A 25,135-nucleotide genomic window follows, 5' to 3' on the forward strand; every position below is an offset into this window, starting at 1 on the left:
ACAGATTGTAGGTGGGCTGAGAGGCTGTGACAGGCATCTCTGTTCACCTACGGGGGGGGCGATGGACTGGAGGGCTATGAGGGGCTGTGGGCGTTGACAGGCTGGGGCTGTAGGGTTCACACTGATTGGTCGGTGAGAGCCTGACGCGAGGCTGTGGGCGGGGACTGGACCCGAGCTTGGTTCCCCGCCCGGCTCTGGGCGCTGGCAGGAAGCGGTCGCCGGGGCGAACTCTCGCGAGAGGAGGTTGGCGTTGGCGTGGGGCTCCTCCCCCCCCGCCGGCCTGAGCGAGGCCTGCGCTGAGCGGTGCCGGACCCTGAGCGGCAGCCGGCCCGGGGAGGCGGTTGGCGCGGCGCGCGCGAGAGCCCCCAGGTAGCGCGTGGCAGTGCGGGCCGGGCCGCCGCCATGCCGGGCGGGCGGGTGTGCGCCGTGTGCGGCGGCTCGGAGATCGAGGTGGACGCGGCGCGGGGGGACGCGGTGTGCACGGGCTGCGGCTCGGTGCTCGAGGACAATATTATCGTCTCCGAGGTGCAGTTCGTGGAGAACAGCGGCGGCGGGTCCTCGGCCGTGGGGCAGTTCGTGTCCCTGGACGGTGAGTACGGGGAGGGCAAGCGGTGTCCCCCCCTCTCCCCAGGGCTGGGGGGGGGTGTCTCTGCAGGACGGGCCTTGCTTTTCCTACATCTGTGGGGAGCCCCTCCCCATTCACTGCTGCCGGCCGTGGGGCGTCCCCCGGCCCAGCCCCCCTGCTGTAGGGACAGCAGGGCAGAGCTTTGTCCTGGGCGAGAGGCATCTGACAGGTGCATAGGTCAGTCATTGGGGGCTGAATTCTCCACGTGACTGTCCCCTTCTCACACTGTAAATGGCCAGGTGCCAGCCTTGGGGGGGGGTCTAGGTTGTATGGGGGGTGAGTAATGGGTTCCCCTGCATTGTGCTGTTACTTTCAAGTGTAAAACTTGGGCTGGTGAACTCTGGAATACTGACAAGTGAATATGTCCTCTACAGGCTTTGGTTACTAGCCGTCCCTTGGTATGACTGAAAGGTGGCTTGCAACTACTTTATCTAGCAGTGATGCAGATAATGGTCCCGATTCTGCAATTGGATCCATGTGTGTAAATCTCTGCATCCATGTGGCTGCAGCTGCAGAATTTGGCACCCAGCAGCTAGATATTGCAAATGATATAGGTACCTAATTGACATTACTTAAAACCCCAGCTTAGTTGCCACCTAATTCAGTATTCCTACATTTCCCCTTATAGTCTTGTAGGTGCTTAAAAGTTTGTCTTCATTACAACAGTTAGCTTAAGTTTGGATGATACAGGTAACTTGAGCTAACTGTGCTATGAAGATGCACCTAATGTTTCCAAAAGTTTCACAGCCCTCAGTTTAAGCATCAGTGTGTGTCCCTGTCCAATAGGCATGCTCAGAGAATTCCTTACCCCCCCTCACATTTTTTAGTCCTTTGGTTGAAGGTGCTCAGCATGAGAGAATTGAATCCCCCTGCTTGATGTGGAGAAGGGATTTGAACTTGGCTCTTCCTTTGTCCCTGTAAAGTGGCCTAATCACTGGCCTATAGAGTCATTCTTGCGCTCAGTGAATATTTATATACAGTTGTGCAGTATGGGTAAGCGAGATTGCTGTCCCAGAACATCCCATGGCCAAGGCAGTCTCCTCAACCTAGCTGCTTATGTAGAGCTAGGATCATACACCTGCTGCACCTCAAGAAGAGGTGGGGAATGAACTTTAGTCTCCTACATCCTAGCTAAGTGTCCTAACTTGTGGGCTAATAGTGGTGCATTCACAACTGTGAATCCTGAGTGGAGGGAATTGCTTTCCTCTAGTCCAGACTTAAGTCACTTAAGTGCCTTTTGATGGGTAGGACGTAGGCCTGTCTGTCTCCATGGCATTTCTTATTTGTTAACCTTGGCAACTACTTGTTTAGCTTGCTGGAATTGGTGAATTTCATTCTTGGTGCCTAATTTTCCCCATTCATTTTTTAAGGAGTCTAGGCACCTAACTTAGGGCTATGGATTGCACTGAGTGGCAAAGTATCTGAAAACTGGATGTTGCAACACTAAGTATTTCAATGCCGAAGGCCCTCTGTGGGTCTAGCTCTGAGTTCCGGTGTTACTGTTAGCCAGTCTGTCTACCTATTCACAGTAAAAAAGCCAAATCTAACAAGCGGTGTAAAATGTAAAGGTTAATTGGTTAACTGATAAGTATCATCCTTAATGAATGCTGGAGCAATTTCCCGCCTGCTGTGGGCAAGGGCCTGCTCCATGTTTTCAAGCCTTTTATTTCATAAAGCTACATCTGAAGGATATGATTTATAGATTTTTACCATCCTACAGTCTAGGGTTGTAATCCCTTTTAATCAGCTGACTGGTTAAACATTATGTTTAACTGCTTAAATGGGGCAAGTGGGAAGGGCTGTAGAGTGGCCCGCTACCTGCAGTGCAGATAGTTGCTCTGGCCGGGGGCAGCTTTGCATGGGGCCGAAAACGGCAGTGGGGCAGAGCGGAGGAATGCCGGCAGACTTGAGGGCTGGGAGTCGTCAGTTTCCTGGGGAGTGGAAGGGAGCTGACAGTACCCTCCCTGTAAGGCTACCAACTCCCAGCCCATGTGTGCTGGGAGCCAGCAGCCACGTGGGGCTGGAGCAGCTGTCTGCCAGTGGCAGGGTTGTGCTTACTAGGTGACTGGTTAACCGGCTATCCATTCATATCCCTATTATCTGTACTGGAACCTTGATCTTTTTCTGTTTGCAGATTACAGATGACCGTTAAAGTTGCCTCTCTTCTCAAAATTCAGTTGTTTTCAAAACATGTAGACTTTTAAAATATTTTGGATTGTCATAATACACAGACACAGAGCCATAACAAAATCAGTTTCTTCCGAGGAAAAAATATGTAGTAATACTGACTACATTTGGAAAATTTTATTTGGGGCTGAGATTTTTTCACACTGTGCGCAGAGGTTTTTTTTTTTTTTATTTATTTTTTATTTTTTTAAAGTAACGAGAGGTTGTGATGTGAAGCTTTAGTTGGGTTACTAATAAAAGGAAAAGACTTTCAGCTAAGAGTACTGATAAGTTAAAGAGCTAGCATAAGTAGGCTTGACAACATAAGTGAGAGAATAAGGCATAAGAGGACAGCAAAGCAAGCCAATACTAAGTCTATTTATTGTCTTGGATCCTAGAAGGCATTTTAAAATTCTGTGTTTTTAAGTGAGAACAAGATCTCTCTTATTCTGTCTCATTCACGTACACCTACCAATTAAAATTCATTTGAAATACTTGGTACCAGAGGTGAAAGCAAGCTGGTGTAGTGCTCTGGCAAGAAGCTGGGCCAACTGGGACACTTAGCCACAGTGGGAAGGGTGAGGGGCTCCCTGCCGTGTCCCTGGGGCTTCCTGCAGGCTCAGGAACAAGCAGCCAGGTATGTTAAAGGGGCATGCTAGGGGTCACGCCCCCCATCTGGGACTGTCTCAGTTCTGAGTCACCCCTGCAGTAAACTCTACACACACCCAGCCTCTTGCCCTGAATCTTACACCCCCCACATCCCCTCTGCTCTGAGCCTCCCTCCCAGCCCCTGACCCTTCACCTCCTTAACCCTGACTACTGAATGCCCCACCCTAGAGCCCTCTGTTCTGAGTCCCTCATCATTCAGTTTCAATCAGTTTCACACATACGGAATGGGAAGCGACTGTCTAGGAAGGAGTATGGCAGAAAGGGATCTAGGGGTTATAGTGGACCACAAGCTGAATGAGTTAGCAGTGTGATGCTGTGGCAAAGAAAGCAAACATGATTCTGTGATGCATTAACAGGTGTGTTGTGAGCAAGACACAAGAAGTCATTCTTCCACTCTACTCTGCACTGGTTAGGCCTCAGTTGGAGTATTGTGTCCAGTTCTGGGCACCGCATTTCAAGAAAGATGTGGAGAAATTGGAGAGGGTCCAGAGAAGAGCAACAAGAATGATTAAAGGTCTAGAGAACATGACCTATGAAGGAAGGCTGAAGGAATTGGGTTTGTTTAGTTTAGAAAAGAGAAGACTGAGGGGGGACATGATAGCCATTGTCAGGTATCTAAAAGGGTGTAATGAAGAGGAGGGAGAAAACTTGTTCATCTTGGCCTCTGAGGATGGAACAAGAAGCAATGGGCTTAAACTGCAGCAAGGGAGCTTTAGGTTGGACGTTAGGAAAAAGTTCCTGTCAAGGTAGTCAAACACTGGAATAAATTGCTCAGGGACATTGTGGAATCTCCATCTCTGGAGGTATTTAAGAGTAGGTTAGATAAATGTCTGTCAGGGATGGTCTAGATAGTATTTGGTCCTGCCATGAGGGCAGGAGACTGGACTCGACCTCTCAAGGTCCCTTCCAGTCCTAGTATTCTATGATTTCCCCCAGCCTTGACACCTGCACCTCTCACATCCTCAGCCCCTCCTTATATCCCCCAACCTTGACTCCTACAACCCCATACACACTCAGCCCCTTTCCCTGAGTGCCTTCTCACCCCCAAGCTCCTGCCCTGACTTCTGCTGTCCTCCATCTCCTGTCCTGAGCCCGCACACTTAAATTTCTTACAGGTATTGTTGTATTGCATCCCCTTGCCCTGAGTCCCCCTCCCTCAGGGAAGTGTGGCACAACAGTACTTGTAATAAACTTAAGTTACTTTATACCTCCTTGGTACCATATTGAGAGGAGAAGTAGCTGCTGCATGACCACAGTCTATATAGATTAATAGCAGAGTGTGAAACATGTGAAAGGAAGTGGGAAATTTGCCACTGACTTGAAAAAATTCCCTGGATATGCTGTAATCCAGTTTGGTAAGAGAAAGAAAGGATAAGTGCTCTGCTTTGGTGTTCCGAAAAGATGATCAGGAAGTTTGCAGTTAGAGCTATAGTGAAAGTAAATTATTTTGAACTTTACAGTAGGGGTGTGAACTAGGGGGCTACGTCTACACTGGCCCCTTTTTCGGAAGGGGCATGCTAATTTTGAAAGTGGGAATAGGGAAATCCGCGGGGGATTTAAATATCCCCCGCGGATTTAAATAAACATGTCCGCCGCTTTTTTTCCGGCTTGGGGAAAAGCCGGAAAAAAAGCGTCTAGACTGACCCGATCCTCCGGAATAAAGTCCTATTCCGGAGAATCTCTTATTCCTACTTTGAATTCCTTCAAAGTAGGAATAAGAGATTCTCCGGAATAGGGCTTTATTCCGGAGGATCGGGCCAGTCTAGACGCTTTTTTTCCGGCTTTTCCCCAAGCCGGAAAAAAAGCGGCGGACATGTTTATTTAAATCCGCGGGGGATATTTAAATCCCCCGCGGATTTCCCTATTCCCACTTTCAAAATTAGCATGCCCCTTCCGAAAAAGGGGCCAGTGTAGACGTAGCCGGGATGTAAAAGATTGGCTGGTTAATGGGTTAACCAGTAGGGATGTTAAGAAAGGAATAATCAGGGACATTAAGAAACTACTAATTGACTACATGATTAGTCAATAGGGTTGGAAGCCTCCTGGAGCTATCCTCTGCAGAGGCTCTGCAGTTTAAATGTAGTAAGAGCTGGATGCGCAGGCTCTTACTACATTTAAACTGCAAAGCCACAGCAGGGGTAGCTCCTGGACCTGGCATGAGCTGGGCTGGCTCACTCCCGGCTTACATCAGGTCCAGTAGCCCCAATCCATGGCCAGCCTTGAAGGCAGCAAAACGCGCTGGGCAAGCCCTGGTCTCTGGTGGTTTGGGGGAACCCTGGCAAGTTCCTGCCTGCCGCCGTATCCCGGATCTGGGATTGGAAGCTGAAGGGCCATGGCAACCCCAGGCTGGCTGGCTGGCCAGGGTCTGGGAAGGCAAAGCTGGGTTGCTTGACCTGCTTATTTGTGCTTCCAGCCCCATGGAGCAAAGCCAAAGCCTTTTGGGGGAAGGGCTCCCCTCAGGTGGGAGCTGTGCATTGGCTGCCTGATGTGCTGGGTAACAGCACCCAGGCACCGCGTGGGCCAGGCAGGAGATGAGCAGTGCCTGGCCAGGAGTTGTAGGGCCAGGGCGGGGGGACAGGGGAGGCCTCCTTGTTCTGCCCCTTCAGGTTGCGGCATGTCTGGGATGAGCTACATAGCGCCTGCCCAGGACAAAGCCCCAGCAATTGGTGAGCTCCGGTCCCTGCCTGTGAGCCCAGTGAGTTGTTGCTGCCACCGGCACACAGCACTCCACACCCAGACTGGGCTCGCTCCAGCCAAGCAGCAAGCTCAGCCACACTGGCTCAGCTGCTGGAGCTGCCTCCCAGGTGCTGGCGGGGCATGGCTGGGTTCCCTGAGTACCTAGTCCAGCCAAATGCACTGCCTCCACTTGCCCAACCCAGCCCACACTGAGCCCTGACCTCCGCCAGTCCAGCCCAGGGTTCCACACAGCTTTGCCAGGAGCATCGGCTTGGCTCACCATGGGAGATGCACCCACGGAGCGCTGCCAGCCTAGTCAGTGCAGCAAGCCTGCATTTCCCTGACCCCAATCTGGGAGCACTGAGTTTGCCTCGCCGCTGTACTCTGACTGCTTGGGCTTCAACCCTCTGCTCATGGCCCAGCACCAGGCAGCACTGGCCTCTTCCCCACCTGCCGTATGTGAGTGAGGCTCCCGGGAGAGCAGTGCCAGCATGGGATGGGCAGAGAGCGGAGCCGCACCTGGCTCGCTGTGGGTCCTTGGGAGGAGGGGGAATGCAAGTAGAGTAGTTGAGTACTTGACATGTCTACCCGATAAGCCTAGGCTTATTGAGCAGTCGAGTACTCGACAACTCTATTACATCCCTATTAACCAGTAAGCCATACCATTAATAGGTGAGGTGTACCAGTTAACTAGTTGGGAATGAAGCAGCTCCCTGCCCACCAGAGCCTCTTTTCTAGGTGTGGGGCTGGCAGCCCTTGCTGGCCCTGCTCCAGGGAAAGCTTTGCTGCGGGCTCTGCAGTATGAAACTTACTTGCCCGTGGTGTGTGTAACTGCTAAAAATTATAGTGGTTACATGCTTACATTTTTACAACTCGAGTGTGAACCGGTAACTGGTTAACTGGCAGCGCTGCTCCGGCGGGGCTGGATCCACTGCACTGCCCACGGGATCCCGCTTAACCAGTTAACTGATTAAACAAGATTTTATATCCCTACTTTACAGAAACTTTGTCTAATTTTGAGGTTACTGAAAATTTTACTCTGTGACTTATAGAAAGGTACTCATTTTTATTCGTTCATATTCTCTCTCTCTGATCCTCCAGAGACATTACCCTTATCCAAATTCTGTAAAAAGCTTTATTGGGGCTTGAAAAATTCACTCACTTGAGGTGAGTGGGAAATTTACTAAGCAAGTGGCTGTTACTTTCTGCATAATCTAAGTTTTCATTTTAAAAAATAGTAAGTTTCTAGCCCTATTTTACAGACATAACCTTCCAAGGAGAACTTACGGTTAAACCAATGCATGTGGTGTAATGTCTGCAGAGTTTCATAGGCTGCATCATAGTGAAAACTAAATGATTATCCATCATCACTGCTGCTTTTTCAGTTTCTGTGAATGGTACTGAAACTAACAGGAATCTCTAGCAATTTGGGAAGCACATGTGAACCCTAACAGAGAGATGCTAGAGAGAATTGCAGGAGAAAGGTTAAAAAATGCTGGGGTAGAGTAATGGAAATACACATCCATTACAGCTACCAGAATGCTCACAGGTGTGCAGTAGCAGAGAGTCTTTGCCACATAGCATTCAGGAGGTTTTGGGATGTCATGGCATTCTGGGTGCAATCCACACCAATAAGGAGTTACCACTTGCCCTGCAACCCTGTGTACCTTACAGTCCTTTGCTGCTGTAGCTTCCAGCATAGAGGCATGCATGTCTCCCCTGAATGTCTATGTGCTAGACAGCCTCACTTCTAACCTCACTTCTAACACAGTCTGAATTTGGTTTCTAGTAAAATCAAAACTTATTTATTATTAAATTAAAACTCATGTGTTCAAATATTCATAGGATTAAGTCTCAGTGAGGTAGTCATGTTAGTCTGTATCTGCAAAAACAACGAGGAGTCCTATGGCACCATAAAGAATAACAGATTTATTTGGGCATAAGCTTTTGTTGGTGAAAAACAATTCGTCGGATGCATGGAGTGGAAATCATAGAGATAGGGACAGATATATAAAAGGGATGTTAAAAAGTGTTTACTTATGTAAAAGTCTAACCACTGAATTTCAGTGATTACATGTGGCAGGAGGCAGCTCCCTGCAAGCAGGTGTACTGGCTCCCACAGAGCCACCTGCCTCTCCTCCCCAACGCTGCTGCTTCTGTATCAGAGGTAGCAACATGGGGGTGGGGGGCAGGTGGCTCCATAGGAGCCAGTATGTGCGGGGAGTCAGCTTAAAAGCTGGCTCCTCACAAACACTGTCTATCCCTTTCCCAGGCCCCCCCCCCCCCCGTTGACTCTTGATTCAGAAGCAGCAGGGGGAAGGGGCTGTGTGTGCCACCCCACCACCCTGTGATGCTGGGAGGTGTGTGCGCGGAAGCTTGGCTCCCATGGGGGTGGGGTATAGGCAGAAGGGTTGGGGAATGGGGTCTGGACAGAAGGGGTGGAGTTGGAGGCTTGCCTCCCCCATCCTTATCTTCACCCGTCCTGGCGTCCCTGATAAGATGTTAAATGCATTTCAAAGCACCAGTGCCCGCATGGAGCCTGGGGTCAGTGGGGGACTCAGAGTCCACACTGACCCTGGGCTCCATGTGGCACTGCCGCTTTGAAATGCTGTGTGAAACCCTGGGCTATGTGTGGCATTTCCACGGAACCTGGAGTCAGAGTTTCATGCGCTTTGAAATGCTGCGTGGAGCTGGTGTCAGCTGGGGAATCCCCAGGTTCTGTGAAGCATTTCATAGCAGCAGTGCTGCATGGAGCCCAGGGTCAGCTAGGGAGTCCCCAGCTGACCCCGGGTTTTGCAGAAATGCTGCGCAGAGCCTGGGGTCATACCGGGCTCCGCGTGGCATTTCAGAGCATCAGCACTACACGGAGCCTAGGATCAGCGGGGGACTCTGCAGGTGACCCTGGGTTCCACGTGGTGTTGCCGCTTTGAACTATCCCTTTCCCTCTCCCTTGCTGCCTCTATCTGATAGAGGCAGCAAGGGGGAACGACTAGTCAACTATCCTATAGGCATTTGCTTATCGGATAGTCGACTAGTCCTTTATATCCCTACTCCTTGCATACACTGGCTCCTGGGGAGCCATCTGTCCCTCTGCACTGTTGGCTCTGTTTCAGAGGGGGGTGCAGGTGGGAGCTGGTGTGCATGGGGGAGCCTGGCTTTTAAGCATCAGGGCGGGGGCAGGCAGGAGCTGTTGTGTGCGGGGAGCTGACTTAAATTTTCAGAGGTTACACGGTTACTTGATTATAAGCATTTTAACATCCCTATTAGGTACATCTCTTATCTTTGCTTCAGATACTAGCATTCCAGGTACTGATCTGTGCAGGTATCATCTTAGCTACCACAGAACATGTAATGTAGTTTGCCTGTGACAATGATGAAATATTTGTTAAACTTTTCAGTTTTGCAGAGAGGTATAATGAGATCTAATGACTGGAAGTTCAAGCTACATAAATGCACCCTGGAAATAATGCATGATTTTTTAACAAGGTGGGTAATTAACAATTGAAACAATTTGTCAAGGGTCATGGTAGATTTTCTATCACACTCAATCTTTAAATTAAAACTAGATATTTTTCTAAAAGATGTACTCTAATTTAAACTGGAATGATTTGGGCTAATTAGGCTTCTAAATTCATAATTAGGTATTTAGATGACTTAGGCACATAAGTGTCATAGACTCACCTGCAAAACCTGATTTAGGGAATATAGCTTTCATAGGATTTCAGTTTTCTTGACTTGTGAATGTGCAATATATTGGATGGTGGGTTTGGTTACAAATGTAGTTTTGGTTATGTGTTTATAAATTTTGTGGTTTTAAATTTGCAGCATTCACACACTAAACATGTTAATTATGCCTTGGAGTCATCTATTTTGGAATAGAAAATCATTTTAAGTGTGAAACTGTAGTAGAAGTGGTCTGTGTAAAATCTGAAATGCTAACAACTAGAAAACTAATTAAAGAAACACATAAATTCCATTTAAGCAATTTAAGACTAGAAAAGGGAAGAAAGTAAAATACTAGCCATATGCAAATAATAATTCTGTGTTAAATTATACAATTATTTGAATACAGTTTTAATCTTAAAAAAAATCACAATTTTTATCCATCCTGATAAGTAGGGAAAATGCAAAATCAGATTGCGCCCTATTGAAATAGTTATGATCATTGGTAGAATAAAATGAGTTTCTTATATTGATTAGGGATGTTAAAATTAGGTTAATCAACTAATTGAATAGTTGATGGAATTTCCATCGACTATTCGATTAGTCCAAGGTTTCCCAACCTATGGGTTGTGACCCAAATATGGGTCGCCATTACATTTCAAAAGGGTTGCAAAGTGTCTCCCAGGTGGCCCTTCACCCTCTTCTCCTGTTTTTGAATTGCGTTGGATCACCATGTCTTCCTGAATTCTCAAAATGGGTCCCCATCTGGAAAAGGTTGGGAACTGCTGGATTAATCAATAAGGGTCCACTTTGAAATGTAGGAAGAGCCCACCCTGCTGTTGCTACATTTCAAAGGTGGAAGTGCTGCATGGTGTTCTGCCTTTGAAATGTACAAGAGCCCCAGCAGGCTCTCTCCTGCATTTCAAAGATTGAAATGTTGCATGGATCCTGGGGCCAGCAGAGAACTCTGAATCCCTCCCTGGCCCTGGGGCCCATGTGGCACTTCTGCTTTGAAATGTACAAGAGCCCCAGCAGGGGCTCTTGTGCATTTCACAGATGGAATGCTGCTGCTGCGCCTCTTCCCCCTCCCACGTAGCTGGAGCTGGGGGAACCAGCTTTTAAGCCAGCTCCCCCACCACCTTCTCCTTTTTCCTCCCCCCTTGCTGCCTCTTTCTGATAGGGAGGGGGGAAAGCGACTAGTTGGAAGGAATTATCTTTTGCTAAGTGGATAGTCGACTTGTCGATTAGTCACTTATATCCCTACCATCGATATAAACTTAATTTTTGTCCAAAGGCAAATTACCTTTTAGATGACAGGTTGCTCTTGACTGTTTTTTTTTTCTGTGGGTCAGTGACCCATGGCTGAAAAAAGCTTCCCTTCCCTACCATAGATGTTTCTGCATTTTTTTGTGTTGTGTTACTGTGTTTATAGAGGTCAAGAATCAGTGTTATTGATTTGAACCATTTATTGTTCACAAGCTTTCCCAGTGCACATCAGTGCTGATCTCTCACGCTGCTCGTAGTCAGTTTTAGATACTTAAGTAGATTTTACTAGTTTTTTCAGCTTTTTAAAATTTTATTTTATTTTATGCACAAAACTGGATACATTGGGTAGTGCTACCTAATGGGGTTGTCTTTTTGATCCAGGTCTCTAGAGGTGAAAGGCTAGTATACTAACAGACACGATCTAATGTCAACTTTGAGCCATAAGAGAGTGAGGCCATAGTTAAGATTCCAAAACCGAGGGAGATGTGGGTCAGCACTGTACTGAATTGGCAAATCCTTATTGGGCAGCTTGTGAATAATATGTGTCTTTATTTTTCCTGGCTTTAGCCAGATCTATTTGTTTTTCATTTTCCTGAGTATCAAATTCATTCATAAATATAGTGTTGGTGATAATAGGGGAGAGCGAACACTCTCTTTATTCTTATAGCATGGAGCTATCTGTCTGGGACTTACGTAAAACATTACATTTTAAAAACTTATAAATAATCTTTCCCCTTATTCTTATCTCCGGGATTCCTCAAGGTGGCAATCTTGCATCAGACTTAGTGGGAGATTCTTTCCAGCAGTGCATGCCTTTCTGTATGTGCCATCTGTATGTCAGCAACAAATGCTTGCTTTAAATATTGTAGAATATATTGTTGGCTGCTGTGAAAATGCTGAATCCTTCACATTGTGTTTAGATCCACATTCATTTTCTGTGTGCTGTCCAGACTAGGGATGTATACGACTAGTTGACTATCCGATAAGCATATGCTGTTGGGTAGTTGAGTAGTGACTAGACTAGTCACTCCTCCCTCCCCCGCTGCCTCTGTCAGAGAGAGGAAGCAAGGTGGGAGCAAGCAGGAGCCAGTGCTGTGGGGGAGCCGTCTTAAAAGCTGGTTCCCCTAGCTCTGTCTTTGCAGAGGGGGATGGAGGGTGTGGAGGGGGGGGCAGAGATGCAGTGGGGAGAAAGTGCAAGTGGGGATGCCGATGCTGACTGCTGCACCTCTCTCTCTGAAATGGTACAAGAGCTGCACGTGGCTCTTGTACATTTTGAAGGCAGAGGCGCAGCGGGATAGCGAGCACCCCCCCTTACTAACTAATTGAGTAGCTGATGGAAATTCCATCAACTACTCAATTAGTTGATTAATCAAAATTTAACATCCCTAGTCCAGATTGGAGCGTTGTGGAAAGGGCAGTATATTTATCCCCAGGGTTTGACAAACTGTGGCGAGAGCTACTTGCCAGCCCCACACTGTGCACATGCCAGGCTGGCATTGCGCATGCGCACAGTGCCGGTGAATGGGGCGCACGGAGCAACCTGCTGAAATCTACTCACCACAGGCGAGTAGAAACAGCGGTTTGCCGAGCCCTGTTTATCTCTGTGGTGGGATGATTTTGAAAGTGAACTGCCTTTTTTGAGGGGTGGGCTGCAGTTAAAATGATCTAGACTGGAAAACATGTCTATGCTGAGTTTATTCATTTTAGCAGATTAGAGTGTGAAGATCTGTTCATTTGTCTGTAAAATTGGCTGAGGGGAGAATATAAGAACAGAAGACTTTAATTTATAGACTTTGATTTCTGTGCAGTCAGAACTATTAAAACTTGGCTATTTCAGACATGCGATGGAACGTTGACCTGTCTTGCTTTTGGGTTTCGTGGTTTAACATAAGTGGAAACTTCATTAATTTTTTATATTAAATCTCTCAGTCTAGTTAGGAAAAACCCTAGGTTATGACACGGTTAATCTGGTACATTCTGTATTTTTTACAAGTTTTATTCTACATCTGCAAAGAAAAGGATATTAAAATATAGCTCCCCCCTAGTTTTTAGTAAAGAGTGTTTTTCTTTCACAAATATATGGTTCTGGCCATGTGCTAAATATAGTGGTTATATCAAACAACAGCTATTCTGTAGTTAAAGCTGGAACAAAGACTCCATTATAACCCTCTCTTTCACTAACTTATCAATTTTGAAAAATTAATGTTTTGGCTGAAATTGTATAGGCTGTGAGTAGTTAATCTTTGACCACAAAGGGTTGCTTGCTCCTGCTGCTCCTTCAGGAATAAAATGCTGAAAAGGTAGGAACAGAGGCATGGCTGTCTGTGTGGTACAATCAGGTGCCTCAGGGTAGTGGCCTATTCCAACAGCATGGTCAAAATGTGCATCTGATTGTGTGCAGGGAGTGGCTCACTGAAATAATTTTTACTTGCAGTTCAATTCCCAAGTGCTCCTGGAGTGGTGCACATCAGCACTTCCCTCTGCCCAGGATTTGTAGCTAGCTGCCAAAAACTAACCCTAAACCTAGGAAGAGAGGCAGGTTTTGATTTAATAAAGGTGAGCATTTGAGAAGTACTGGGGATATTTAGTGGACAACTTTGTAGAGTCGTGAGGTGTTCATTTCAGAAGAAATGTGCTGCAAAGAGTTATGGAAGTATACACTGGGAAGTCACTAGGGGTACAGCCCTCTCTTCCTAAATTCTGTGGGGATGCATCTACACTCCATACAACAAGGAACATACAGGCTCTGCTTATAAGCCCTAAAATAACTCTGGGTTGTATTTCTGGTAAATCGTGGAAATTAAAGGTTTAAAACAAAGAAAAAACCTTGTTAATTATTAAAACTGCATAGAGAAAAAGTTAAACGTAAAAATTAGAATATGATGTTAATTTGGCATTGTATAGTATCAGAGGGGTAGCCATGTTAGTCTGAATCTGCAAAAGTGATGAAGAGTCCTATGGCACCTTATAGACTAACATATTTATTGGAGCATAATGCCTGCATCTGACAAAGTGGGTCTTTGCCCACGAAAGCTTATGCGCCAATACATCTGTTAGTCTATAAGGTGCCACATGCCTCCTAGTCGCTTTTGGCCTTGTATAGTGATTTATTTCTATTTTGGTTTTAAAATAACTTATTACTGTTTGTCTTTAAATGTATACCGGGGTGGGCAAAAGGGCCTCCGTGGGCCAGTTTCGGCTTGACAAGCGGGTTGATCTGACCTACGGAGGCCCTGCTGCTCCCCTACTCCCCTGCCCCCAGGTCAATCAGGGCCTAGGAACCAGGGAGCATGCGGCGCTTAGTCAACCTTGGCAGTTGACTCTAAGCCCCAAGGGCAGAGAGCAACAGACTTCGTGCTCCTCCCCTTCCCCCCGCCCCCAGGCCATTCAGGGCTTGGGAATGGAGGGGAGTGCACAAAGTCTCCTCTCATCCTGCTCCTGTAAGCATCATGTGCCCCTTGTGGAGTGGGAGGAGACTTTGCATGCTTCCCCTGCTCCCAGGCTCTTATTGGCCTGGGGGCAGGGGGAGTGTGCAAAGTCTCCTCCTGCCTTGCAAGGGGCATAGTGCTGCTAAGCACCATATGCTCCTTGCAGGATGGAGGCAGGGCAGGAGGAGACTTTGTGTGCTCCCCTCTGCCCCCAAGCCCTGATTGGCCGGGGGGGGGGGGCGGAGGAGCAGAGGGGAGTGTGCAAAGTCTCCTCCCACTGTCAGTGGCTTTGGCCCCTAGAGGGAACCACCATCTGTTCAGAAAAGCTGGTGGTTCTCTCTCGGGAGTGGGGAGTGCAGCATGGGCAAAGACTTCATGTGCTCCCCCACCCCTAGACCAATCAGGGTCTGTGGGCAGGGAAGCATAGACGTTTCCTGGCCCCACCCCTTCTGCCTGAGGGCTCTGCTCCTTCTAGGGTGGCCTGGGGCCACTTAAAAAATAGCCCCGGTCAAAAATTGCCTGCCCCTGATGTATATTGTAAATGTATGGTGTTTATAGTGTGGCCGAGTTTACTGAATGTTTCTGGAGTTTAACTGGCTATGACATTGCCTTTATTTTATTCAGCCTATGAAGATGGTTAGTGAAACTATGCAGCTTAGTTGATTGTATAAGTTAGACTTTACATTTAAACAATATGAGCATGTGACTATTTTTCTGTGTTCAGAGCCAAAATCTTCCTTTCATATATGTGTGCTGTTCTCATTTCAGTTCAGTGGGAGCTGGACATATTATCACATGTAAAAGAACTGACTTTTATGTACAATTTGTGTAACACAAGATGAAAGAAGTTTTAAAAAAGAGAACGAGCTGAAATTTCTGCGTAACAGGTAGTAATTGGGGAATTTAATTGCATAGACATCTGTTGGAAAAGTAATTTGCCAAAACACAACATATCCAATAAGCTCTGGGGACAGCATTTTTGTTTTAGAAAGTGGAAGAACAAGGGCAACTGTCATTTTAGACTAGATTCTGACAAGCGGGGAGGAATTGGCTGTGAATCTGAAGGTGGAAGACAGTTGAGGTGAAAGTGACCACGGATTTGTAGATTTCATGATTTTAAGGAAAGCAAGGCATGAGTGCAATAGAAATAGGAAAATGGACTTTAAAAAGCAGAGTTTAACAAATTCAGAGAACTGGCAGGTAAAATCTCATGGGAAGAAAATCTAAGGGAAAAAGAAGCTCTGAGATCTGAGAGTTTTTCATGGAGACAATAGTCCAATGTGAGGGAAGGTTAGGAAGCATGGTAAGAGATCAACATCGCTCCATAAGAGCTCCTTAATGACTTGAAAATCAAGAAGGAATTCTGCAAAAAATGGAAACATTGACAAATTGCTAAGGAGGAGTACAGAAAATAGCATAAATATGTAGGGATAAAATCAGAAAGTCCTTGCAAAGGATGTAAATAACCTTTTATATTTTAACATAAGGAGCAAGAGACAGATGAAAGTCATCTTCATAGGCTGTCTTCTCTACAAAAATGAATCGGAAAAATAAACTATTTCAGATTTACTTCTGAAAGAGTCTTTTCCAAAATTTGGCATGTCTACATGGGCCAAATTTTGGGGAAAAACCCTCTTTTGGAACATCCCTTCTTCCTTGTAAAATGAGATTTACAGGGATGCTGAAAAAACACGTCTGCTTTTCTGACTTTTTTTTTTTTTCTGAAAAGAGTACGTGTTCTTTGGATGCGGCAGAGCTTTCTGGGATACCTCTGATATCCCGGAAAAACTCTGCAGTCTAGAAATGTCCCTAGTTATTATCTCTCCTTCCTCACTAAGGGCAATGATTCTTTTTCCTTATGTTTGTCACTGGGATGTGGTAGTTGTAGATGGTGTCATCTTCGTTGTGAAAAATTCCTTGAGGTGGAGTCAGGAGAAGAATTTTTCTAATTCTCCATGTGTTAGTATGATATCTGGTTCTGTGATGGGACATAAATACTCTTGGAGAGTACAGGGAGATTTCAGTTCTTGTTTGGAGAAATCTTGATCAGTTGATCACATTGTGCAGATGTAACACTGACAGGCAGAACCGAACCTGGGACCTCTGGAGCTTGGTATATGAGCCGCTATAGCTTGAGCTAAAAGCCATCTCACTCTCTCTTTAGGCTGTAGAGTACACTCATTCTTTCTCTTTGTAAGTGGTCTAAGTGCCACTGCGTGGGACAGTGAACCACATGCGGTAGGTCTGTGGGTTACTCAGAGGCAACTGGTGAAGAGTAGTTGGGGAGGCCTTGGGACAACCCTCTCCACATGTGGTCTGCCCCACCTCTTTCCCATCCTTCAAGTGATGCGGCCTTGGGGAGTAGTGGGCCCAGCACCAACAGCAGGGTCCACCCTGCCCTCTTCCTCACTCACTGGCAGCAGTGGGGGAAGATGAGCAATGCCCTTAGCTTGCTACTCTCTGGCTGCGTCGCACTGCTTCTCACGGGTGAGTGTAGGGCAGTTCCATCCCTCCCACAAGCGACGTTGCCTCAGGAGTAGTGAGCTGGGGTCGTTGCTGTACTTCCCCTGCTGCTGCTGGAGAGCTCGGGGAGTGGTGACTCCTGCTGTGGGCACCAGACGTTCCCCCGCTAGCTGCTGTTTGGTCCCTCCCGCCCACGGCATTTGGAGGGGGTGCACACAACCCCTCGTGCACTCCCCACATCACCTGTGATGTTGTGGTGTCATGTAATAGCCATGTGGTAGGTCTTGGTGGAGAAGTTTCTCCTGGAGGTGGTAGTTGGTTATGAAGGATACACTTTGGGTTTTTTTGGGGGCTGTGGTACATATTTTTTAGCACTACTCTAACTTAATTTTCATCACAACTTCTTTAGCAACAGGGAATAAGAAGGTAGACAAAGTGTAAAACACAAGAAGCATATCTGTTTCTATGCTGTTAACCCTAGTGAGTGAAGTCTTCAACCTATGTTAGTGGCTAGGGAGATAATCTTTCACCTGTAAATTACAAGTTTGAATCCTCTGCTGTTGAAAGTCTTTATCTGCCTGATGTGCCTATGTGGCTTGTGGGAAACTGGACCATTTCCTAGTAGATGGGTTTCAGTGTCAAGGGGATGATGATATTCCTTTTTTCCTGATTTCTTATTTGGTGTATTTAGACTCAAAACTTTTCGGGGAGGGACTATCTTTGTGCATGTGTACTATTCCTAGCACATTGACTGAGCCTCTACTGTAATAATAGAAATAATTAATATTACAGTATTTTCTATTACATGTTGTTTCATCTAAGAATAACTTATTTTACTTTCAACTCTTTGGCTTCAGCAATATCTCAAATGCTTAAATACCTTCTTAACTTCACCAGCCTGAATTGTTCAGTTGAACCCAATAGGAATACTCACCTACTTAATTTAAACATCTGTGAAAGTGTTGGCAGGATCAGGGCCTTATTTTTTTGCCATACTTTACAAGAGAAAAATAGTAGTAGTATATACTGATCAACATGAGCCAATCTTGAAAAACATGCGAGTAGTTAGCTCTCTCAATACTAAATGAAATCTTGTGTGCTTCTCTCGGACACACTGCTTTGGAAAGTCCTGTCTTTTGTGTGGCTAATCAGTTTGTTTTAGCGCATGTAAGGAGCAGATAACAGGGAGTTTGGAGAGGGCGTTCTCCAGGTAAAGGAGGAGTAAATATGGGACCCTTGTGGTAAGTGGCTGTCTGTAGTGTGTGTTTGTGTGTTGGGGGGTTACTTGCTGTGTGCTGAGCTTGTGTTGGTCTGGTTTGTTTGTTTGAAGGAGCTTCTAAAAGGTTTGAAATCGAGAAGCCTCTGTTGATTGGCTGAGCCTCAGTCAGGGGGAGGGGCTACCAGGGCTTTATAAGCCGAGAGTCAGTGACAAGGGAGCTTGCGAACAGGAGCAGCTAACAGGGAGTTTGGAGAGGGAGTTTAGAGGGGGAGGTTAAAGGGCGCTAGTGACTTCTGACCTTCTTTAAATATAACTTTTATAATAATCTATATTCCAGACATTTAATAAGAAGCCCAGTTTATACGTAAACTTATTCATAAGAAAAATGGAGACAGAAGCCCAGCAGCAGAGTGGGGGCTATCCTGTTTATTGCGTCGAGTGTAACATGTATGATTATCTGCCCTGTGGGCGAGTGGCATATGTGTGCACCTGTTGCAAGGAGCTCCTTACCCTCAGAGACTGAGTTGGGGGTTTGGAGGCCAGGGTGGCTGAACTGGAGGAGCTAAGGGAGGTAGAGAGCTATGTTGATGAGACTTTCTGGGACACTGTAGTACTGTTCCACCTCCAGTCTGAGAGCCCCAGTTCTTTTAAAGAGGATGAAAGTCTCAAGGGAACAGAGCATTCAATGGGAACAGAGGGAAACCATCCCATAGTTGGGACCCTCCTTCCAGAGGATGTTGCAGTATCCTCTCGCACTGAGGATACCTCTGAGGGGGAGGGAACACCAGTTGTTAGGAAGAGGCAGTTGTTAGTAGTGGGTGATTTGATCGTTAGAAACATAGATACAGGCAGTCCCCGGGTTACATGGATCCGACTTACATCGGATCCCTACTTACAAACGGGGTGAGGCAACCCCACACTAGCTGCTTCCCCCCAGCAGATCAGGGAGACATGAAGCTAGCGCCCCCCCCCCAGCAGACCAGGGAGATGCGGAGCGGCTTTTCTCAGCAGACACCTCAGCTTGAGACTAAAGGACTGAGAGAAGTGAGATGTGGGAGAATAAAACTGAGCTCTGGAGAAATGTTTGGCTAGAGTTTCCCCTACAATATGTACCAGTTCCGACTTACATACAAATTCAACTTAAGAACAAACCTACAGTCCCTATCTTGTACGTAACCCGGGGACTGCCTGTAGTTGGGTTTGTGATGACCGGGAGAACCGTATGGTCACTTGCCTGCCTGATGCGAAGGTTGCGGATCTCTCGAGGCAGCTAAATAGACCTATGTGTAGTGCTGGGGAGGAGCCGGTTGTCGTAGTACATGTAGGTACCAATGATGTAGGGAAGGGTAGGAGAGATGTCCTGGAGGCCAAATTGAGGTTGCTAGGAAAAAGACTGAAATCCAGGACCTCTATGGTAGCATTCTCGGAAATGCTTCCAGTTCCACGCGTAGGGCCAGGTAGGCAGGCAGAGCTTCAGAGTCTCAATGCGTGGATGAGACGATGGTGTAGGGAAGAGGAGTTTAGATTTATTAGGAACTGGGGACATTTTTGGGAGAGGGGGAGCCTATACAGGAAGGATGGACTCCACCTAAACCAGAGTGGAACGAGGCTGCTGGCACTAAACATTAAAAAGGCCGTAGAGAAGTTTTTAAACCAAGAGATGGGGGAAAGCCGATTGGTGCAGAGATGCACATAAATCGGATGGAGACTTCTCTTAGAGGAGAGTCCATTGATAGAGATTCTCTGAGCTGTAGTCAGAAAGAGAGGAGGGTAGAGGACAAATCATGGGCCAGAGCAGACAAACAACCGCATATAAATAGGAATCCAATGCATCAAGGAAGGGCAGACAAATAAGCAGTGGCAAATTTTTAAAGTGCTTGTACACAAATGCTAGGAGTCTGACTAATAAGATGGGTGAACTAGAGTACCTCGTATTAAATGAGGAGATAGACATAATAGGCATCACTGAAACCTGGTGGAATGAGGAAAATCTGTGGGACACAATCATACCGGGATATAAAATATATAGAAAGGATAGAGCAGGCCGGGTGGGTGGCGGAGTGGCACTGTATGTGAAAGATAATGTAGAATCAAATGAAATAAAAATATTAAGTGAATCAACATGTTCCATAGAATCGCTATGGATAGAAATTCCATGTTCCAATAATAAGAAATTAGCAGTAGGGATATATTACCGACCACCTGACCAGGACAGCGATACTGACATAGAAATGCTGAGGGAGATTAGAGAGCCTACCAAACCAGAGAACTCTATAATAATGGGGGATTTTAATTACCCCCATATTGACTGGATACATGCCAGAGATAAAATTTCTCAATGGCTTAAATGACTGCTTCTTGGAGCAGCTAGTGCAGGAACCCACAAGGGGAGAGGCAATTCTCGATTTAGTCCTAAGTGGAGTGCAGGATCAGGTCCAGGATATAACCGTTACAGGACCGCATGGGAATAGTGACCATAATATAATAACATTCAACATTCCTGTGGTGGGAAGAACACCTCAGCAGTCCAGCACCCTGGCATTTAATTTCAAAAAGGGGAATTATGCAAAAATGAGGAGGTTAGTTCAACAGAAATTAAAAGGCACAGTGACTAGAGCCAAATCCCTGAAAGCTGCATGGAAACTTTGTAAAGACACCATAATAGAGGCCCAACTTAAACGTATACCCCAAATTAAAAAACATAGCAAGAGACCTAAAAAAGAGTCATCGTGGCTTAACTTCTTTCATGTAAAAGAAGCAGTGAGGGACAAAAAGGCATCTTTTAAGAAGTGGAAGTCCAATCCTAGTGAGATAAATAGAAAGGAACATAAACACTGTCAAATCAAGTGTAAAAATGTAATAAAAGCAAAAAAAAAGATTTTGAGGAACAGCTAGCCAAAATCTCAAAAAGAAATAAAATGTTTTTTAAGTACATTAGAAGCAGGAAGCCTGCTAAAAAACCTGTGGGTCCCCTAGATGATCGAGCTATAAAAAGAGCAATCAAGGACGATAAAGCCATTGCGGAGAAACTAAATGATTTCTTTGCTTCAGTTTTCATGGCTGAGGACATTAGGGAGATTCCCAAATCTGCACCGTCCTTTGTGGGTGATGAATCTGAGGAACTGTCCCGGATTGAAGTGTCATTAGAGGAGGTTTTGGAACAAATAGAAAAACTTAATGGTAAGAAATCTCTGGGACAAGATGGCATTCATCCAAGGGTTCTAAAAGAACTCAAATGGGAAATTGCTGAACTATCATCTGTGGTTTGTAACCTATCCTTTAAATCGGCTTCCATACCTAATGACTGGAAGATAGCTAACATGACACGACTATAACAGAGTTTAAAGAGAAGCTAGATAATTTCATGGAGGTTATGTCCATAAAAGGCTACTAGCCAGGGGATAGAAATGGTGTCCCTGGCCTCTGTTTGTCAGAGGCTGGAGAAGGATGGCAGGAGACAAATTGCTTGATCATTGTCTTCGGTCCATCCTTTTTGGGGCACATGGTGCTGGCCACTGTCAGCCGACAGGCTACTGGGTTAGATGGACCTTTGGTCTGACCCAGTACGGCCGTTCTTATGTTCTTATGTAAGGATTTAACCATTCTGTATATATGTGAATAGAGAAGAGATGTATACTAGGGATGTTAGAGTGTAACTGAATAGTTGTGTAACTGCATGAAATCTTTGTGGCTCTTAGATAGTCCCCAGTGCATGCTGGCCTCAATATCGGGACGCCCCCTACTAGCCTAGCTGCTGCCTCTCTATCAGAGGTAGCAGCGTGGAAGCAGCTCCTGTTCACAAGGGGTCCAAGCACCATTGGATGCCGGAGCAGCCTCTGTCCACAGGGAGCTCAGACCCCCCATGGACAGGGGCTGCTTCTGTGGAGCAGCCTCTGTCCGTGGCAAGCCTGGGCCCACTGCAGACCAGAGGCTGCTTTGCAGCAGCCTCTCCTGCCTCCCAGCTCTGTGCTACTGCCTCTGATAGAGCAGGAGAGGACAGGTGGCTCTGCAGAGCTGGTACTGGGGGAATCAACTTGTAAGAAATTTAAGTATGGGATGGAGTGTAGTGAGCTCTTGCCTGCCCCTTTTCTGCTGCCTCTGCACAGGCTCCTGCTCCCTTGCCCTTGCTGTCTCTGATACAGAGGCAGCAAGGGGCTAATGCATGTTCAGGAGGCCCCCGATTTACGACCTCCCGCACTTACGATCTTTTCCATAAGTGTGGAAGGGGCCGAGATCTCCTGACTTACGTCCTCGGCCCCATATTTACAATAGCGCATGACAACTATCGTAAATGTAGGCTCAAGTTGCAACGTCTCCCGACTTGCGACACTATTCAATAACTGATCGCGTCACAAGTCGGGGGCAGCCTGTAGTTAAGACCAGGCTTATCAGATAGTTGTGTAGTCTTCTTCTACACATTGACATACCTAATGCATACTAGGGGTGTGAAAGGTTAACTGGTTAACCTGTAAGCATTTACTGGTTTGGTTAACATATGGGAGGCTTGAGGAGCTCCTTGCCTGCCATAGGCAGGCATGTGCTCCAGCCCCTTGGAGTCCACTGCGGACAGAGGCACTCCAGCCTGGCCAGAGCAGCCCCTGTCTGCAGCACGCCCGAGTGCATCGTAGGCTCATATTGGAAGTCAAGTGTCCCTGGTGAGTGTTATGGTTCCTTGTGAGGATTGTGAGCTATAAGATTAAGTTTCACATCCAGGGCCTTTGAAGTGTTTGGCTGAAAATAGCTTCTTAAAGAAGGGGCTGTTGAAATTGGTTTGTTACCATAGTGACTGGAGAGCATTGAAAACCTGACCAGATTAAAAGAGTAATATATCCTTGTGTGGAAATCAAGTTTAAAAGGATTGTGCAGAAAGCTTACATAGGAATGTGTTCTCTAACTTTTTTGTCTTCTGTTTTGTGCATCTTTCCAATTAATTTAATTTAAGCATTTAAGAGGGGACACTGTCCAGAAAGTCAGTAGCAGTGCAGCATATTTCCATGTGGCTGAAACAATCTGGCATTGAAGTTCAGTTCTTCACTTCTTGAACTTACATTATTGGGGAGGTAGCATAACCAGCCCACATGTGAGAGAAAATGACTTAGATTGCTTCTAAGTAATATGTAAGGGAGAGAAGTATCTCACGAGCTAGAGGCTCAGTCCAAAGTGTTGTTTGGCTTGAGAGTTTGTTTTGTACAGCTGTACTCAGATGGAAGAATGAAGCTCCATGAATTTTGGAGCAACGGGTGGTTGATAGTAGGGATGTGAACAGGTAACTGGGAGCCCCCTTAGGGCTCTACCCCACCCGTGCAAGCGGCACTACCCCACCCGTGAGATCCCATTTAATTGGTGAATTGATTAAACAGGATTTTACATCTTTAGATGTTAGGAACAGGATATTTTCTCCTTTGCATATTGTAAAGAGAGGATTATTGGAATACAAAATAGTCTTCTGATAATAACTACTTAACAGTAGTACTGTAGGATTTTTAGCATTTTGCTCTGATTTGCTATTAAAGTTGATTTTCTCCCTTTTTTTTGCTTGAGGTAACCTCATGGTTATTTTTGAAAAAAATTATCTTTAGTGAAAGGATGCAAGTGTTCATCATGAATAATTTAGGGAGCCAGTTCTATAACTCTTACTTCCTTGATTTCAAGCAGCCTGCTCACCTTGAAGCCACTCAGTTTAGCAAGGCAAGAGTGAATCTAAAAACCATGGTGTCCAGCATGCTAGCCACATGTGGCTATTTGGCTGATCAAGTGAGGCTATTTTGTTATAGCAGTAGCTAGTATAGTGGTAACTGCTTCAGCACTGGTTGAACACTAGGGCTGCGTCTACACTGGCATGATTTTGCGCAAATACTTTTAACGGAAGAGTTTTTCCACTAAAAGTATTTGCGCACGAGAGCGTCTATATTGGCATGTGCCTTTGTGCAAAAGATTTGCTTTTGCACAAAAGCATCCATGCCAGTGTAGAAGGCTCTCTTGCACAAGAAAGCTCCGATGGCCTTTTTGGCCATCGGGCTTTCTTGCGCAAGAAATTGATGTTACCTGTCTACACTGGCCTCCTGTGCAAGAACACTTGCACAAGAGGACTTATCCTTGAGCGGGAGCATCAGAGTATTTGCGGAAGAAGCACTGATTTTGTACATTACAACGTCAGTGTACTTGCGCAAATACTCACGGCCAGTGTAGACAGGCGGCTAAATCTTGCCAATGTAGACACAGCCTCGTTGTCTAAAACTTTTCTCAGGCTTTTTATTTTCTAACCTTCCACTTTCTTTTTAATATCTGAATTGCTGCATTGACTCTGCATTTCAGTCCTGCATTTGTGTAACCCAAACTACAGTATGTGTGCTTGACTTCAGTGTACAAGGTGTGTAGAATCTTTTGCATACTTACTACATTTCTTGTTCTGTAAATGTACATGTTTAGCTACTAAAAATTCAATATATAACCTTTTCTCAAACAACGGAGCAATTGTTCTGTGGTTTACTGAGAGAAAATCTTAAAATTTAGGACTAGACTGTGACTAACTTAATGTTCTTTCTGGAGCAAGGGGTGGCTCATTATTGCACTGGCTAATTTTGGAGTAGCTGGGTGAGAGATTGTGGGAAAAGAGTAAATTGCACTGGGTCTATAGGCTTTGCCTTTCATCTCTCAAGCCCGTATGCCACCACCTGTACCAGATCATAATTTTAGCCGCTCATACATTGCAAAAGCATTGAATAAAAAGGGTGCATTGTAATATTCATTTTAATCCTTTAATTTTATCTGATATTTGTTGGGTTTTGTGGTTCCCCCCCCATAGGTGCTGGTAAAACACCATCATTAGGAGGTGGATTCCATGTCAGTTTGGGAAAGGAATCACGAGCACAGACTCTTCAGAATGGTATGTGCAAATTGTGTTAATGTACGATTCTTAGCTTAACGTAAATGTGATTGATATTTAATTTTTAGTTTTGA

The 25,135-nt window shown here is 45.9% G+C and overlaps 1 protein-coding gene across 5 annotated transcripts in view; it reads left to right on the top strand.

Moving 5' to 3' along the window:
* Positions 1–236: 236 nt before the first annotated feature.
* Positions 237–25,135, top strand: part of BRF1 (BRF1 general transcription factor IIIB subunit) — a 260,533-nt gene continuing 235,634 nt past the window's right edge. The window contains exons 1-2 of one of the 5 annotated variants that reach the window (XM_075926414.2): positions 237–589; positions 24,981–25,061. In XM_075926414.2, the coding sequence (XP_075782529.1) occupies positions 403–589; positions 24,981–25,061 (268 nt within the window). In that variant the 5' untranslated portion in view covers positions 237–402. The remainder of the gene's footprint in view (positions 590–24,980; positions 25,062–25,135) is intronic. The other 4 variants (XM_075926417.2, XM_075926415.2, XM_075926413.2 and 1 more) reach the window with 4 other exon arrangements.

This window comes from Pelodiscus sinensis, chromosome 5 (genome assembly GCF_052426305.1).
Source record: "Pelodiscus sinensis isolate ZL-2025 chromosome 5, ASM5242630v1, whole genome shotgun sequence".
NCBI classification, from domain to species: Eukaryota; Metazoa; Chordata; order Testudines; family Trionychidae; genus Pelodiscus; species Pelodiscus sinensis.